The 19,259-nt window shown below is 37.2% G+C and overlaps 1 protein-coding gene across 2 annotated transcripts; it reads left to right on the top strand.

Moving 5' to 3' along the window:
* The first annotated feature begins 11,047 nt into the window (after nucleotides 1-11,047).
* Nucleotides 11,048-19,116, top strand: slc66a3 (solute carrier family 66 member 3). 2 transcript variants are annotated; one of them, XM_034017019.3, is made up of 8 exons: nucleotides 11,221-11,388; nucleotides 12,428-12,453; nucleotides 15,008-15,090; nucleotides 15,900-15,969; nucleotides 16,948-17,005; nucleotides 17,657-17,777; nucleotides 18,101-18,142; nucleotides 18,500-19,116. In XM_034017019.3, the coding sequence occupies exons 1-8, from the start codon at nucleotides 11,338-11,340 to the stop codon at nucleotides 18,589-18,591; spliced, it is 543 nt and encodes a 180-aa protein (XP_033872910.3). In that variant the 5' UTR covers nucleotides 11,221-11,337; the 3' UTR covers nucleotides 18,592-19,116. The 2 variants fall into 2 exon arrangements, with proteins under 2 accessions (XP_033872908.1, XP_033872910.3); XM_034017017.3 differs by lacking the exons at nucleotides 11,221-11,388; nucleotides 12,428-12,453 and adding an exon at nucleotides 11,048-11,199.
* The last annotated feature ends 143 nt before the right edge of the window (nucleotides 19,117-19,259 follow it).

Raw genomic sequence — 19,259 nt, 5'->3', positions numbered from 1 at the left:
CATTGATCTCCTGATGAGAGCAATTGGAAATGTCTGTGCTACTGTTGTTCCAGTTGTTGAAAGCACAACAATTGCACTCACTTTCAATGCGAAAACCAATACCATGTTTTCAGGAGTTCCTACAAGCAACACAAAGCCTTATGGTAGACTCTGTTTTTATATGGTGAGAACCTAGCGTCTTTATATTCATGTTAGAAACACGCTGTACCCAGAAATAAGCTTGTGACTTCCAGTTTATGATTGGCTTGAAAGAGCAAGCTCTCTAGATGCATTAGACAGAGAAGCAACTTGTTCTTGTTTTCTGCAAGACCTATAAGGTGAAACAGAATATCCAGTCATTTGTGTTTTCTCTTTAAGCAGACAACCAGTAAAACACACTGGGCCAAATTTACTAAGCATTGCTGTGTTTTCACCTTTTTTTTCCTAAATAGAAAAACAAACCTGAAAATAAGTAATTTGTTGTTTTAAATCAAAGCCCTTTTCTATCTGCTTTGCAAAGTTACCAGTTTGTTGGTCTCTTTAGAAACAGGTGCACATGCATTTTTTATATTACATTTTCATATCTTTTATTATTATTATTATTTATTTCTTAGCAGACGCCCTTATCCAGGGCGACTTACAATCATAAGCAAATCTGTTTTGCATTTTAAATAAACAGGAGCAACAATTTAAGAAAAAGTAAATGAAGTTGTGTACTACGTCTATTCTACAATTCCATTATTTACCCCACTGCAGAGCACTGAATAGAACAGCAGCACAAAACATATTGTTATCAACCTCTCCAGGATTATGACAAGTTCAAACAAGATACTTCCAATGTAAAAATGTATCTGTGTTGCCAAATGCACCAGTTTCACTTCATGATTAAGGGATTCTATTCAATATCATACTTGCAGAACCCTAAATTCCCAATTACTTCAGTGCTGTTTGCTATTTAAATCTTAGTTCAGGCTCTGAGACACACTGAAATACTTAACGATATCTTAAAATTCTAATGATATTCTGACATTCACCCATTCCTGGCTTCATCATTAGGAAGGATATGTTCCATGGAAGCATCCTATGTTTAATATTACCATAAGACATTCAAAATGGTACAGCATATGTTACAGAAATGTATGTAAAAAATAAAGAATGCTTTGTCCCTTCTTTATATATATATAAACAGGTGAAACAGGTTCAAATTCCCATTTCTCCATTTATTGTCAATTAAAAAATATATATACAAGTGTAAATTTGTAGCTGGCCAAGGTATTAGCTCCATAATATGGACTGTATGTCTGCTGTTTGTCTGTGTTTAAAATAAATATAAAACTTAAAACAAAGACATCTGTAAAAACTTTGGCATTCACATTTTAGTTTAACATGGACTATTAGGGTTATTGTGATAGAACTAAATAAGCACATCTGTCACACTAGGGCTTTTCTAAAGTAACTAAATGTTAGCTTCACAGTAATACTGTTTATTATTTACTTTAACTTTAAAACCAATTACATGTGCCTACAACTCTAATGTGAACCCAAAGCTTAACAGAAGTAAAGCAGGGACTTTATTGTGATTGCAAAAATTGAGCAGTAGTGCAAGTTAAATGGTGGTCCAGTCCGTAAACCCAAAGTTTGCTTTGCCTAGACTGCACATGACATCTAACATCTGCACGTCGTCATAGGAAATAAACCAAACGTGTTTACAAAGCTGTGAAACCTCAGTTTGAGCAGCTGGGAAATCAACCAGCTAAACAAACTACAAGATGTCATTGATTTGCATTTGGTTAATTATTATTAGGTAATATTCCCATTCTAATAACAAACTAAAAATAATAATAAAAAAAAATATTATAGTGCCTTGAATTAAATTGTTTGTGCGAGTACCCGATGAACTGCATACTTGTGCCTCAGCAATTTTGCAATATGATCTCGTTTTAGTGTGTGGTATATGGAAACAAGCATTCTAATCAGATTAAAATGATGGTTGTCAATGCCACACTCTGTTTCAATGACATGCTCTCCCAGAGCAAAAATATTGCAATTCCCTATCTTTGAAAGAACCCGGTTCTGCAGCTCAAGTTCAGAGATAGTATGGTGTCCACTATGAACACTGACAACTTCTCTCAATGAACATTCCGCTGCCTTCACGGTCTTCACAGCTCCATCAGATGGGATCAGGAGGCCACCATGGTCCTTCAGCTGAAGTAGATGGTAGGCACTACAGAAGTCAACTGGAATGTTCTTTGTGACCAGGGCACAACGACACTCCTCACATGTTATACACTCCAAGGCTTTCCTGACCACCCAGCCACCAATGTACATCTCAGAATTCTGCACAAGTGACCTTAATTTGGCTGACGTGTAGTTGTGGTCAGGCAGCAGCAGACTTGTGTTTGAAAACAGTGAAGGTAGTTGCTGCTGTAGTGGTGGAACTCTAAAGGCCCCAGTGGCCCCTACAAAGTCTACAGTGTCTTGTGCCACAACCTTGGCTCGCAGTCCACTTTGAATCCCGCATTGTATTAACAATTTCCGAAATGCACTGCGAAATTGGTGCGCTGTTAGATTGTTGAAGTTACCTAGAAAGTAATTAAATAAATACACCAAAATATAAATACAATAGTATGACTTTAATAGACACAGTGGGTAATGTAAATAATACACAATGCAATAATATTGCCATAAGTTGCACCAAGGGTCAAAATCTAAATTGCTAATCATGTACTTCTTTTAAAACTACACATAAGATCTACACTATAGAATCATTGCATTAGTCACATACAGTAAACCCTTAAAACCGTGACTCTTAAAACAAATTAAAAAATGAAAACTACCTGATCCTCCAAGGATGTTAAAAAACTGCTCCATGTGATCAAGGCTGAATCTGTATGTAAGGACACACTCCTGCAGGTCCAAAAGCTTGGGAACCAGTTCACTGAAGCTTGTTATACTAAAAACAAGCCCCAGCACACACATCTTCCTGAAATTAAAAGTGACACCAAGAAATTGTTTATGAAAATATTTAAAAGAGCACATTTTTTCTAACACCTGAAACATGCACATATCAACATTGCTGGTAAATAAGCAACAAGTATTAAATGTTGTCAGCATTACCTTGGAATGCAATTTTGAGTCTTAACAGCTTTCAATGAGAGTAAATACTCCCTTGTTTCCAGCAGAAAGCTTAGGAAGTAATTGAGGTTGGCAGTAGTTATAGGACCCAGGTACCCTGTATATCTTGTAGAACGACTGTTCAGAACATCAGATAACATAACCATTCTCTGAAATTGACAAAACAAATAGATATTACTATGAAAGAAATAACTGCTATTGTACTCTTCATTGCAAGTACCTTCTTGAATTAAAAGATCATATTAGGTTATGGATGTAGAGCAGTGGGATCCCTCATGAACACCAAGATTACTATCTATCAAGATATAAATAATGTGATAGTTTTAAATGAAATCACAGACCTCAATAAAGGAAACTGTAGCAAGGCAATCTTCAAACTGAGGAACATGGAGCCCATGCAGCATATTCAACAGCTCTGCTACTGAACTGCTGAACGGTTGTGCAACGAGAGACACCTTTATCTTCTCGGCTGAAGCTCTTATGTGCTCCTGGGATTGGGTATTTTCTGTACGCAAATCAGCATTTCCCTGGAGATTGTGCAGGTTCTTTATGTAATCCCAGTTCACGTATCCTTCCTGACTCTTGATGGTCCCATAAGCTTCTAGGTCACTGCGCTTCAGCTTAAGCTCACGGGAAACATCAAAAATAACGTAGCATTTATGGTCACTGTCTGGTAGCTTGAAGTATGTCTTCAGCTGCTGATTCACTGTGAACTTACAGCCAAGCAGCTTGCACATTCCTACGTTTGTCGGATGACTGTCCATTGTAATGGCAACTACTTCAAAGCCAAGTTGTACAAGTTCTTCCAGAGCATGCCATACAAGCGCCTTTTTGACTTCTGTTGTCAACTGGTTTGCAAAAAAGTATGCAATAGGTGCCTTCCACTGACCCTTAATACCAACAAGCATCAAAACAAGGACCTGATTTGCTGGTTCTCCTTGCAATTCACTTCCATTGCCTAGATCAACAAATCCTGTCATGGTCTTCTTACAGGAATTATAGGAAATGTGTTGTTGGAGGGCCATTGTATCAATTATCAGGCAGGCATGTGTATATTCATCTGGCTTTTCCTTCTTATTATGTGCTAAAGCATTTATAACACAACTGTTGAATCCAGGGCTATCATCACTACTCTTGAGCCAACTGTATATATATAAGAAAAAAATGTATTACAAATATTAACAGAATTTACCTGTACATATGGTAGAATTTAACATTTAATTTTTAAACACCAGGGCTATGTCTTTTACATGTATCTAAGTTTTTCCACACATTGTAAATCAATAATTCTAACATACTTTACCAATACCAACACCTCATTTGCTTACCTTAAATAACACTTATTTGATTTGTATTAAACTATTCACTGACGTTTCTTTTCCTGCTATTCTGTACATACTGTTGATCTGTCGTGGTCATTAACATTTTTAAATTTGAAATTTACAGACGTGACAGGTGATTTATCTTGCTGACAAACCTCTTGTAATTGAAAAAAAAGTTTATACAAAAACATTTATTAAAAATGGGTATAATACATTTTAATATACAGACTTTATAACTAATAGAGATTGCACAAATCTCTATTGACAACAAAAAGTGGTCACATTTCTCAAAGCTTATCCGGTATTTCATAAGTACTACTTACAGACATAAAACAATTCTTACGTTCTGATGATTTCAGGATCTGGTAAGGGTAGCTTCATTTTTTTCTGCAGGAACTCGTATGCGTTTGGGTTGTACAGGAGCAGGGTTGTAACAAATGATTTTTGATTCAATGAAAATTCCTTCACCGGCTTTTCAAAGAGATGCAAAGGTATGTCACCATAGGAGAGAAGCTTTTCTCTGAGGTGTATGGAAATCAGCTTCTTCTCCAGCAGAGTGTCAATGGCATTGACACAGCACAGTTTAAGACCTTTCTCTACTTCCTTCATGTTTTTTATCTGCCACTCTTTCTCACCCACAGCTTGTTCTGCAGCTCTGTGTTTCTGAGCCAGGATCTCCACTGATGGCAAACTATAATCATGGTCCTGTAAATAAGTACAATACAATTAGCAAAGTTCATTATTCCAGTTTACTCCATCGGATGATCTCAGACTCAAATTTCCAACAGAAAACATCTGTTGGATCCACTGATTTCTGGCTCAAACAGTAGTTCAGAAGGGAACCAAAACAGCCTCAATCTAAAAAAAAAAAAAAAAAACTAAAAACCTTGGCTCTTCATAGGACATGAAAGGGTAAAACATACTTGTGACTCCTGTTGCCAATCATCCAGTGGTCTTTTCTTTTTTCTATGTGGTTCATTTTTCTGAAAGACACAGATAACATAATTTAACAACAAGGAATTATTACTGAGCTGTTTGCACAGGTGTAAACACAGGTAACTCTGTGCATGACATCAAAAACAGATGGAACTGTATTTTCTCTGATCGGAACCGTCTTCCCAGCATGGTCAAAACATTTTGCAGTAAAGTGTTGACTGCACAAACTGTGTTTTTTAGTTGGTGTTCAGTTTCCCATCAGTTGTTCACCTTCTCAAAGCCCACCATTGCTCCAAAGCTGCCTTATTGCAGAGGGGAAATCTGCATTTGAACAGAGGTAAGTATCCTAGATTTAGCAGGGTGTCAGTATTTCCAGCACATCAACACTGTAGTTCATTACTGGGACTGTAGTTCCTAGAGACTCTCTAAGCCCCATATGTAAGGGTGAAATCATTGCCAGTTGTCATACAGTTAGCATAAATTAATACATTCATGTCTGATCAAAATAAGTCTTGGGCTTGCCAGAGTGACTTTTTTTTTCCTATTTCTTATATGAAAGTAGGCCTCAACAGCTCAACATGAGGATATTAATCCACGATTTCCTAGTTTTAAAGACCTAGTAATGGGATGGTAGGGCTAACAGCTCCTGGTAAATAAAGATACAGTGCCCTCCATAAGTATTGGGACAGTGAAGTCAAAATTGCTATTTTTGCTGTACACTCAAGCAATATGAAAATATGATTAAAAGATGAATAAGAGGCAAAAGTACAGAATGTCACCTTTTATTTCTGGCAGTTTCAACACATTTATGTTTTACCAACTAAAAATAATAGCACTTTCAGAGTTCCATCCCCACATTTTATGTGAGCATAAGTTATTTGTTTATTTGTAAGTATTGGGACATTTGGCTCACAGGTGTTTCTAATTGATCAGGTGTTTCCTGTTGCATTGATTGTTCACACATAAAAGAGCTGTGAATGTGTAGTCTCAGTTCTATCCTTTGCTTTTGGTGTCAGTAGGCTTAATCCAACATGAAGACTTGAAAGAAAAACTTGCGATTTGGATGCTAAAAGAAAAGAGTAACTCAATAAGAACCATAGCACAAAAGTTGGGCAAAGCCAAATCAACAGTTTGGAATGTCCTGAAAAACAAAGAAACCACTGGTGTCTTCAGCAATTGGCAATGACCAGGTCGGCCAAGGGAAACAACAGCAGTTGACGACAGAAAAATGACCAGAGCTGTGAAAAACAACCCTAAAATAAGTGTCAGTGAAATCACCAACAACCTCCAGAATGCTGGGGTGAAAGAGTCACAATCTACTGTTCGCAGAAGACTTCGGCAGCAGAATTACAAAGGCTGCACTGCAAGATGCAAACCTCTGATCAGCACCAAAAACAGAAAGGCCAGATTAGAATTTGCTAAAAAGTACAGAGATGAGCCAGTAGAGTTTTGGAACAGAGTTTTATGGACAGATGAGACAACGATGAACCTATATCAAAGTGATGGGAAGGCAAAAGTGTGGAGAAAAAAAGGAACTGCAGATGATCCAAAGCATACCATCTGTGAAGCATGGTGGAGGTAGTGTCATGGCATAGGCATGCATGGCTGCCTCTGGAACAGGCTCACTCATCTTTATTGATGATCTAATGAATGATGGCAGCAGCAGAATGACTTCAGAAGTGTACAGAAGCATCTTGGCTACCAATGTACAAGAAAATGCCACCAAACTCATTGGGCGGCGCTTCACAATGCAACAGGACAATGACCCAAAACACACTGCCAACGCAACCAAGGAGTTCATCAGGGGGAAAACGTGGAACATTTTAGACTGGCCAAGTCAATCTCCTGGTTTAAATCCGATTGAACATGCATTTCACTTACTGAAGAGGAGACTGAAGTCAGAAACTCCCGAAAACAAGCAACAGCTGAAAATGGCTGCAGTAAAGGCTTGGCAAAGCATCTCAAAGGAAAGATACCAAGAGTTTGGTGATGTCAATTGGTCGCAGAGTCACTGCTGTTATTGCATGCAAGGGATTTGCGACTAAATACCAGCTTTTATACTTATATTTTGCTTTAAGTTGAATTGTCTCAATACTTATGCTCATATAAAAGTGCTGTTACTCTTAGTTGGTAAAACACGTATGTCTTGAAGCCACCAGAAATAAAAGGTGACATTCTGTTACTCGTATTTTCATATTGCTTGAGTGTACGCAAAAATAGCAATTTTGACTTCACTGTCCCAATACTTATGGAGGGCACTGTATGTTACAGACTCCGTTGAAGCAACTATGTTAATTGCTATAAAATGTAATAGTTGCCTAATGTTTTACAGCCCTAGGACCTGCATCTGCAGCTCACCCTCAGATTATATACTGCACTAAGAACTTAGGTGTGGATTTCAAAAGCTCTACAGACAAATCTGGTGTACCCAAGAAATGTGATCCGCTAATGGAGAAGCAGGGTCATTTAAGGCTTGGTGATTTCCTGCTTTGTCTCCAACTGTAGATTGATAGATAAGAGTCTTATCAACAAAAAGGTGGGGTCTGCAACAAGAATGTTGCCCTCTGGTATTAGTCCACTAGCTGCCGGGTGGTGCTGGTGCTGGTGCTATGGTAACTGGATATTATATTGTTTTAAAAAATAAATAAATAAATAAAAACATCTTACAAGACTCTTCATTGTACTCTGCGGTGCAGTTAACCACAGCACAAGACATTACAAAGATAAACTGCATACTTTCCTGAGAAGAGTACAAAATACTGTAGTACAGCAGCAGGAAAGGACTAAATAGTCTGTGATAAAAAACGCGTTGTACAAAATTGACTTGCAGTGGCATCATAGACTGAAATAACAATACAAAAACAATAGATAGGACTGAAACTCCTCACTTCCTCAGGGTGCTATGGCTGCTAAATGTTACTCAGACGACCACCATGTCTATGAGATAAGACTAGAAAAATAGACTTGCTCTTGTTTGTAATGAAGAGAGTACTCTGCGCACGTACGTATCAGCATTAAATAATATTTTCAGTAATCTCTAAATACCTCCCGTTTAACTGTAAAGTTGAATTCTGTGGGAACAGCATGGTCTCGCAGTCGAACTGTTTGCCCAGTCCTGTCAAACGTTTCTGGTTTGAAATGTCTGCTGCATAAAAAGCTGTTTTTACCGGGCTCCCATAGTTTTTTGTCTGGTGTCCGTCGGCGAACAGCTGCCCTCCATAGTTTTCTTCTCAATGGATCCTTTGGAAAACTAAGAATAAAACATTTTACATTATATATATCACACATACACACACACACACACAGAGTCACCTCCAAAATTATCAGGACCCTTGATAAAGATAAGCAAAAAAGGCTGTATAAAATAAACACATATTCTTTTATTCTAATACAATTGCTCAGAGAATAAGTTTTTTTATTAAGTAATAACATTTCTCAAAAAGATAGGTGTCAGAATTATTGCCACCCCTAAAGATTCTTATAAATAAAATCAAACAAAATTAAATCTGCATTAACATTCAACTTCTTTAAGTTCATCTCAGTCTTAAAAAGAACTGTATGCCTTCCATGGCTTCCTGTTTCACTGGTGGTATAAAAATGAGGTAACACGCATATGAAATCCATGTGTCATCCATCACACTGGGGAAAGGCAAAGAACTCACAAATGAAAAGAGACAAATGGTTGTTGACCTTCATAAATCAGGCAATGGGTACAAAACAATAGCTAAAAAACTAAATATACCACTTACCACTATTAGGGCAATAATTAAGAAGTTCAAAACCACTGGAACAGTGGTAAACTTGCCTGGTAGAGGACGCAAGTGTATCTTGCCCCCATGCACAGTGAGGCAGATGGTTCGGGAGGCAAAGGGAAATCCAAGGGCCACAGTTGGAGAATTACAGAACTTGGTTGCATCTTGGGGTTACCAAGTCTCCAAATCTACAATTAGACGCCACCTCCATGCCAATAAACTATTTGGAAGGGTTGCCAGAAAAAAGCCTTTATTCAGAGCAACCAACAAACGTAAGCGCCTGGAGTTTGTTAAACGGCATTGGCACTTCGACTGGAACCAGGTGCTATGGTCAGATGAGACAAAAATAGAGCTCTTTGGCCACGCACACCAAAGGTGGGTTTGACGTCGAAAGAAGGATGCGCGTGCAGAAAAGAACGTCATACCTACTGTAATATATAGTGGTGGATCTTTGATGTTATGGGGCTGTTTTGCTTCCACTGGTCCTGGGGCCCTTGTTAAGATCAACGGCATCATGAACTCTACCCAGTACCAGGACATTTTAGCCAAAAACCTAGTTGCCTCTGCCAGGAGGCTGAAACTTGGCTGCAAGTGGACAATGACCCCAAGCACACATCAAAATCCACAAAGAAATGGTTAATTGACCACAAAATCAACATTTTGCAATGGCCATCTCAGTCTCCGGACTTGAACCCCATTGAAAACCTGTGGTTTCAATTGAAGAGGGCAGTCCATAAGTGCAGACCGAAGGATATCAAGGATCTGGAAAGATTCTGTATGGAGGAATGGTCTAAGATCCCTCCCAATGTGTTCTCCAATCTCATTAAACATTATAGAGAAAGACTCAGTGCCGTTATCCTTGCAAGGGGAGGGTGCACAAAGTACTGAAAACAAGAGTGCCAATAATTGTGACACTTCATTATTTTTGGAAATAAATTTACAATTTGAGAAATGTGTAATTTTGGTTGATTCCATTGAATCATTAATAAAGTCAAATATACTCCACATGTTGGAAAATTACAATATAGCTCAGTACTGGTATTATTTATTTTATACAGTCTTTTTTGCTCATCTTTATCAAGGGTGCCAATAATTTTGGAGGTGACTGTATATATATACACACAGACACACACAGTATATCAAGATGAAGTTAATACACCATGTAACAATTACATATTTTATGTGAATTCCAGGAATTAGATGTTAAATACTGAATTTATACGTCTCATCTCTGTTTAAATTTGTAAATGTTACCATTATGGCCAAATAAAAACGTTTATGTCTGTTACCTATGGAAAGTGATCCCCCTCTTTGCCGTGTCTTTACTCCTCTCCTCTGAACAGTTAATTGCAACACAAGTGGCAGGCATGACCGGTGATACAGCAACTGCACATACAAATACAATTATTATTAACTATAATGCATTCTTGAAAACATGACAGAAAACCACTTCAGTAATTAAGACTTAACACTAAGTTATTGTACTAAATACAGTAATCTACTTAGAGCGATTCTCAGCTGTTCTCAAAGAAAATAAAACGTTACTTTAAAATGTGTTTAGACAGAAGTACAATTAATTATCTAAAATACGTATTATTATGAATGAAAATGACTATAAATGAATGACTAACTACGAATCCCAGAAAAAAAATCCCTTATCGTCTTAAGAAAAAATAAATGTTTAACGTTTCCCTAAAAAATAATCTTCGCTTTAGTTAACATCACACAGTATTGCAAAAACAACAGCATTTAAAATACCTCACATTCACAAACTCTCTACTTCCCCCAGACAAGATGGCGTTTAAAAATTAAAATGACGTAATGTTCTGTCTCCTCCTCCTGCAGGCTATAGGCAGGGCGAGGGAAGTCGTCCAGTCACCAGATACAGTTTCAATACTACACGCCTAGGTTAACAATAAAGACATGACGATGAGTGCTGATCAAGTGTTACATTTTGCCAATTTTAGCACCTTATTTGTGTGCTTGGTGCTCAAATTCCCACAGATATTTGCTCTCATTTCAGCTAAATCATCCAGAGGCATTAGCTTGAAAAGTTTACTGCTAGAATTGACGGGGTAAGACATTTTATTTTGTAAAGCCATGCGCTGGATTATACTAGTACTAGACGCAGTTGTTATAAATTTAAATTGTTTGCGAGTAAATTAACTAAGTGAAAATGCATTGTTGAATGTTTAGGCGCTGCAGGCTCGCGCATGTCTAAACGACTTACGCTTAGAAAGCACAGCCGTGCCCATTCAAATCTGGTACGTTGTGCTGTTTTTAAACTGAATTGATCATATTTTGCCATTAAGAAAATAGTTTGCAAATGTTTGCCATATGCAATACATTGGGTCTTGTAGATTTACTTCTGCAGCTTTGCGATGGACTTCTCATTTTGTCTTGTTCGTCGTGATTTGTTTTTTCTTTTTAGAGAAATTGAGTGTCTATTTCCAGTTTAAGTTTCCAAAAAAAGAAAAAAGTATAATTAATGGTTTGCAAAAAAAGTATAATTATTAGTAAATGTACCTCTGTTTGACAATAGGAAAGGTGTGCCACATTGTGACGATGTATCACTTTATAACACTACAACGGTACTGACACCGTGTGGTATAGTCAAGGACTACCGAAGTTACTGTTTCCATAATAACGCATTTTATTTTTTATTTAATTTTTTTTACACTTATTTAGTCTGCAATACTGATCTTAAAGTGTACTGTTGCTGCAAATTATATTTTCATACTTTGTATACACACACACACAGTTCAGGAACGGCTCCTCTGCATTAGTTGTCAGATTCTCTTTCACCATAAACATGTATACCAACAACTAGTGTCGTTTATCACAGTAGATGGTGCTTAGACCGACTTTGCTGCTCTAGCCTGTGCTACACATGTCTGTGGTAATGCACAGCGACTACAACTGAATAGCTGGACCTTTACACAGATTATTTAAAAATTAGAATCAAACCCAATATTTAAGTAATTAAAAAATAAGCATTATCATTGAAGCTTTTAATATCAACATTACACCCTGTAAATGTTGCTCGCAATACTAGTGTGATAGTACTGTAACAGTGGTGTGCCAAGACGTTAAGTACAGGTTCAAAGGGTTGGTATTATTAGCATTATTATTATTGATTTGGTAGTTTGTGTTGTCCTTCACTTGGATAAATTACTTGTAATCACACTGAAATCAATTATATGTGATCAATGTAAATGTTGTATGGCTGGTGAGTATGTTTTGTTCAATAATGCAGCATCACAGAAGGCTGATTTTTTTTATTTTCTTTTTCTTTAAATGAAGCAGGCAAACAGAAACTTTGACTGCAAGTATGTAAAACGGACAGTAGGTTGGTTTTTGGAGTGAGAAGCTGTTACTACATCACTCACACTGGCTGGAATGCATGTACTTCTGATGATTTTTTCCCCCAAAACGTTCTCCTGATTAAGGCTGGCTCTGTATTCAAAGGGAGCACCCATGTGTGTGTTTTTTTAAATTTGTTTTTATTTTTAGCAATACATTAAACAAGCCATATGCTGTGACTGCATGTCCTGGATAAGTAATTCTTCTCACAGTCTTGGTGAATCGTATGCCAGAGTGATGTTTACAATGCTGTGCAACCATTTGCTTTCTTACAATAAATGCCTGAGACTTTAGCAGTTGCATTTCAAACCATTGCTTTTGCAACAGGATTATTTTTCAGTAAATATTTACACAAGCACACGCATGGTTGCTTTTTATCTTTCACTTTATGGATACTATTTTAGACATACTACAGTATTTGAACAGTATTTTTTGGTAGGCAATTCCATAACCACTACAAGAGCTCTTGCACCTTTTCATTAGTTTTATTCTAGGTTTTCAAGTGCTGCTGAGCTAAAGCTTAGAGTTTTTTAAAAAAAATATCAATAATTCATCTATTGAATGCATCCCCAGAAAAGATAATATTGTCTAATACTGAATAAATCTTTGGAGTTTACAGTGTGCATGTAAATGTATAGTAAGATAATACATGATAATGGAAGGAGGTAACAACTCATCTTTACCATGGCTTTTAAAACTCTAACCATTAGCCACTGCATGCGCGACATAACATTTGCTATTCTTGATGCCTTTATAATTCACTTAACATTTAATCCAGCAAGCTGTATTTTTCTTCACCAAAAGATCTAAAATGCACTGCACAATGTTAACTAAAGTCCTGTCAGTATAAGAACTGTAATTTAAATAATGGAGCAGGGTTTGTATTATGAACTTTCTATTAACACGAGGAGGCTATATACAGCTCTGGAAAAAATTAAGAAACCACTGCAAAATTATCAGTTTCTCTGGTTTTACTATTTATAGGTATGTGTTTGGGTAAAATGAACATTTTTGTTTTATTCTATAAACTACTGACAACATTTCTCCCAAATTCCAAATAAAAATATTGTCATTTAGAGCATTTATTTGCAGAAAATGACAACTGGTCAGAATAACACAAAAGATGCAGTGTTGTCAGACCTCAAATAATGCAAAGAAAATAAGTTCATATTCATTTTTAAACAACACAATACTAATGTTTTAACTTAGGAAGAGTTCAGAAATCAATATTTGGTGGAATAACCCTGATTTTCAAGCACAGCTTTCATGCGTCTTGGCATGCTCTCCACCAGTCTTTCACATTGATGTTGGGTGACTTTATGCCACTCCTGGCGCAAAAATTCAAACAGCTCGGCTTTGTTTGATGGCTTGTGACCATCCATCTTCCTCTTGATCACATTCCAGAGGTTTTCAATGGGGTTCAGGTCTGGAGATTGGGCTGGCCATGACAGGGTCTTGATCTGGTGGTCCTCCATCCACACCTTGATTGACCTGGCTGTGTGGCATGGAGCATTGTCCTGCTGGAAAAACCAATCCTCAGAGTTGGGGAACATTGTCAGAGCAGAAGGAAGCAAGTTTTCTTCCAGGACAACCTTGTACTTGGCTTGATTCATGCGTCCTTCACAAAGACAAATCTGCCTGATTCCAGCCTTGCTGAAGCACCCCCCAAGGTTGTCCTGGAAGAAAACTTGCTTCCTTCTGCTCTGACAATGTTCCCCAACTCTGAGGATTGGTTTTTCCAGCAGGACAATGCTCCATGCCACACAGCCAGGTCAATTAAGGTGTGGATGGAGGACCCTGTCATGGCCAGCCCAATCTCCAGACTTGAACCCCATTGAAAACCTCTGGAATGTGATCAAGAGGAAGATGGATGGTCACAAGCCATCAAACAAAGCCGAGCTGCTTGAATTTTTGCGCCAGGAGTGGCATAAAGTCACCCAACATCATTGTGAAAGACTGGTGGAGAGCATGCCAAGACGCATGAAAGCTGTGCTTGAAAATCAGGGTTATTCCACCAAATATTGATTTCTGAACTCTTCCTAAGTTAAAACATTAGTATTGTGTTGTTTAAAAATGAATATGAACTTATTTTCTTTGCATTATTTGAGGTCTGACAACACTGCATCTTTTGTGTTATTTTGACCAGTTGTCATTTTCTGCAAATAAATGCTCTAAATGACAATATTTTTATTTGGAATTTGGGAGAAATGTTGTCAGTAGTTTATAGAATAAAACAAAAATGTTCATTTTACCCAAACACATACCTATAAATAGTAAAACCAGAGAAACTGATAATTTTGCAGTGGTCTCTTAATTTTTTCCAGAGCTGTATATGTTGAGAGTTAAGAAGCTGAATGAGGTCATGCTTGACATCAGTGTTCTAGAGTTGAAAGATTGTTTACTTTTTGTCTTTTTTAAATTAATTTAATGTGTCATGCATCAAGTTTTTTTTTTTTTTTTACAATGTACTGTGCAGTAGGCAAATCTTTGCAATTGATTATTACTGTATTTTTGTTGTAGGTTCATTGTGTTTCTCTCATACCAGAGTTACTACGAATACCCATTGCCAACTTACCTGGAGTATCCCATCCTTATTGCTCAAGGTAACTTCTCAACTCTATAGCATATATGTACAACTGACAAGTAGAAATTCAAACTGAGGTGCATAATGAACCATCACTCCCAAATGCTGGTAAAATGTCTTTCTAGAATCTTAATTGCCGCACTGGTAAATGATTCTCAGTCTGATTTGTGAAAACACTGACAATGCTGTAGGCCTTCTCTTTCTCTTCATGTTTCAGTCATACAACAGAATCTGCACTCTTCACACTTTGCTGAAAAAGCTTTTGGTGCTGACCCATACATAATTAATTCCATCAACAGTTTGTGATTATCGTGACGCTTGTTGATTTAACTCTGTTTATTTAAAGTCATATTTTAAAATATACCTTGCATCCTGTTACGATTAAAAAGTACGTAACTTCAAACTAGCCATAGTACTTGACCCGAAGTAGCTAGAAGTTGGCTCTTACTTTTATAAAAACACTTTGTCCGATGTAGCCAATGTTACATAATGGCAGGGGACTAGAACTGAAGATCATCTTTTGAACAAACAAAAAAAAGCATTTGAGTAATTGCTATTAGAACCAATAAGAATGATTGAGGTGAATGAATGTAATAAAATATATGAAAATGTAATCTGAAGTTACTCGCTCTTTAATAGCATCCTATAATCCTGCAATCTTCAGTTACAGTCGGCACCATTGCTGAATTGAACATTTCCTATAGCTATAAACCGGTCCACAATTTAAATAAATAAATAAGGCATTTAGTTTTCTTATCAGTTGTTAATATTCAGTATAATATTGCATTATGTGAGGAATTAGATTTGTTCTGTTTGTTTGGTTTTCAGATGCGATTCTTCTGTTGCTGGTTTTCTACTATAATGGAAATCTGAGCCACTGTCTGCTTGCTGCAGTTCTGTATCCTTTACTGTATTTTTGGAAGAAGACAGTGCTGAACTTGCCCACTCTATACTATAGTTTTTCAAGTGAACAGGGTGATCACCAAAAAGCTGTTTATTCATAACGCTGAAACAAGAACTTAATGACTGTTGTTCCCAGACCTTTACCATTATTTTGCAGACTCACATATACCAGTAATACTGCCAAGGCTCTGCTATTTTCTTTGTTTGTACAAAAAGAAACAGCTTGCGTTTGTGTCATCAGGAAGTGCCAAATCAAAATGAAATGCCTGTGTTTGCATTAGGGGTCAGGTGATTATCTCATGGCACAGCAGTGTGGAGTAGTGGTTAGGGCTCTGGACTTTTGACCAGAGGGTTGTGGGTTCAATCCCAGGTGAGGGACACTGCTGCTGTACCCTTGAGCAAGGTACTTTACCTAGATTGCTCCAGTAAAAACCCAGCTGTATAAATGGGTAATTGTATGTAAAAATAATGTGTAAAAAATAATGTAATTGTACGTCAAAATAATGTGATCTCTTGTAATAATTGTAAGTCGCCCTGGATAAGGGCATCTGCTAAGAAATAAATAATAATAATAATGGCACTAAATAGAATTTTTTATATTTCTATGAATTGGGTCATTCTATTTTAAACCAGGCTTTTTATACTTTTAAATAAATTAAATTCAGATCAAGGCTGTATGGAAAAGGATAAAAAATAAAAGCACTTTGAACAGGTGTCATGCGCCCTCTGGTGTGAGTGACTGCTTCTTTTCTATACAGTAGTCAGTATAGTTACAGTAGTCTGATGTTCATTTTTAATTAGTCCTCCAAGGCATTTGTTAATTAAAAATAATACTATTTAAGGTTTACCTTTAAAGTATAGAGATAAATACTGGTTCAATACTATGTAGCATGTATCATAACAGTAGGTTTTATTCAGACAACACTAGTCAAATCTTAACCATTTGTATTAACCTTTACAAAAAAATGTCAAGATTTGTTGCTGGATGGCATCTTCTAACTGTTCAGAAGTGGATTATTGATTTGGCTATGGTAAGTAAGAGTGCTTACTGGAAGGCATTAAAGTGTTTTTTCATCAATAGAATCCAGTATATACCAACAATAAAACAAGTATTAAAATCGACCCCGGGGCTCCCGAGGGGCGCATCCAGTAAGAGCACTCGGTCGCCGGTTCGAGTCCAGGCTATTCCACAGCCGACCGTGGACGGGAGCTCCCAGGGGGCAGCGCTCAATTGGCCGAGCGTCGCCCGGGGAGAGGGAGGGTTAGGTCGGCCAGGGTGTTCTCGACCCCTGTAGTCTGGCCGGGCGCCTGCAAGCTGCCCAGAGCTGCGTTGTCCTCCGACGCTGTAGCTCTGAGGCGGCTGCACGGTGAGTTCGCAGTGTGAAGAAGCGGGCGGCTGACGGCACACGCTTCGGAGGACAGCGTGTGTTCATCTTCGCCCCTACCGAGTCAGCGCAGGGGTGGTAGCGGTGAGCTGAGCCTAAAAATAATTGGGCATTTCAAATTGGGGAGAAAATAATAAAAACGAATTGGCAACGACTAAATTATTTACAAAAAAAAGAAAAAAAAAAATGACCCCAGCATAATTGACAACTCCCTGTATTGAGAAGATGTAGTCCTTATATTCAGCAAAGTGCCGGTTAGCACTTCAGATAATTGAATGCATCCATTTTGTTTTCTAGAGCCTGTGTACCTTCATCAGCGCTGCTAGTAAATTTGCACAGCTACAGTGTTTGTGGGAAACCAGAGATGCCGGGCAAGTTAGTGCCCTGACATGGGGCATGGCTTTATACACCAGTTTAAGTAAGTCAGAGCCTGTGCTCTTATTAATAACTGCTACATATGCATGTAGTACACAAGCTTTTTTTATTATTATTATTTTAAGTGCAATTTTCCAAAATCCTGTAAGGAATTAAGTGAAGTCCTATCCTGGTTAAACTCACTAAATACAAAAAACTGACAAAGATCAGCTTTGTAAAGATGAAATATACAAATACTGTAAAGTGAAAAAGAGCGAGGTTAACACAAGATGGGCTAACTTGTTTATTTCCAGTCTAAAGTTAAAACAAAAGTATGACTTACTGTACAGACCTTGTACCACATATTGATATTTGTTACTTCCGCAGCAAGGATTGTGACTACGTTAATGACAACAGGGGACTTTCAGGGTAAGTAAAGAAATATGCAACTTGTTATATGTTCTTAAGAAGCATTACATCAGTATCACCCAAAGCAGTTATCGACATCAGTACTGAGAAAGAAGTTTGAGTTGGAATTTGATGTTAGAAATGTCTCCATTTTAATAATGGGTCCATTGTTTTTTTCTTCCCCAGATAATTATTTTTAGATCTTGCATCTTAATTCAATGTTGACAATCAAATTAACTGTCTAATTGCCAATTCTTTGATTATTCAGTTAGCTCGACCTGCTCTATAATAGTTAGTCAATTAGATTCTAAGAAGGAACTTTAGTCTCAAAGTATACCAGTCAGCCATAACATTTTGTTTTCTTTGATTTTGTTTCAGTCCTTGCAAGGTTCATCATTATGCTACTTCTCAATGGCTGGGTTACAGCCACCATAGTTTACTACAGGAGAGGAGGAAAGAAGCAGGAGTAAATCCAGCCCTGTACACTGTCATTCATCATGGATCAAGACGGCATTAATAACCATTTACTCTACACCAATTTGTACTTGTCACCTTGTTTACCTAAACATTATTTTAGAAGCAAGGTCATTGAACATGTGGGTTGTCTGTATGTTATTTCTTGTGTTAACTTGCATAATTGTATTGCACATTGGGATAATGCTATTATAACAAATAATTGGGTATCCTACATATAAAGTAATTTGATTTTTTTTTATATATATATTGCATTAAAAAAATGCACTTTTTAGAATTGATGTGCACAAGTCTTTGCTTTTAATATAGCAGTGCTTGAAACTGTCCAATATCTCAATATGGGTGCCGATTTATTTTATTTATGTCTCAATATCTGTCTCCATTATTCACACTTTTTTTTAAGTATTTAAAACAGTAGTGTTCAAAGTTAGTGAGGTATGTCGGTTTATCATCATAAAGTGTGCGCAAATGGTTATAACATGCATTAGCTCAATAAATCTCAGATCTCATGCAAAAAAAAAGGTTGCCGCTGATATTTATTTGAAATATCCAATTCCACGGAAACCCTTAGGGAAAAATAATTACCCCTCTTTGCAACCAGTAATACCCTCGAAAGTTCAGGAATTTCCCAGTGAAGGAATAACAAATTAAATAAACACAACAT

Source organism: Acipenser ruthenus, chromosome 6 (assembly GCF_902713425.1).
Source record: "Acipenser ruthenus chromosome 6, fAciRut3.2 maternal haplotype, whole genome shotgun sequence".
NCBI classification, from domain to species: domain Eukaryota; kingdom Metazoa; phylum Chordata; class Actinopteri; order Acipenseriformes; family Acipenseridae; genus Acipenser; species Acipenser ruthenus.
The sequence above is the reverse complement of the archived record's forward strand: the minus strand, read 5'-3'. Positions and strand labels throughout refer to the sequence as shown.

Coding starts and splice junctions, on each gene's coding strand:
- slc66a3 (XM_034017017.3), top strand. CDS start 11,048: ATGACGATGAGTGCTGATCAAGTGTTACATTTTGCCAATTTTAGCACC. Junction 15,970..16,947: donor TGTCTGCTTGCTGCAGTTCT/GTATCCTTTACT, acceptor AAAAATGTCAAG/ATTTGTTGCTGGATGGCATC. Junction 17,006..17,656: donor GGATTATTGATTTGGCTATG/GTAAGTAAGAGT, acceptor TTTGTTTTCTAG/AGCCTGTGTACCTTCATCAG.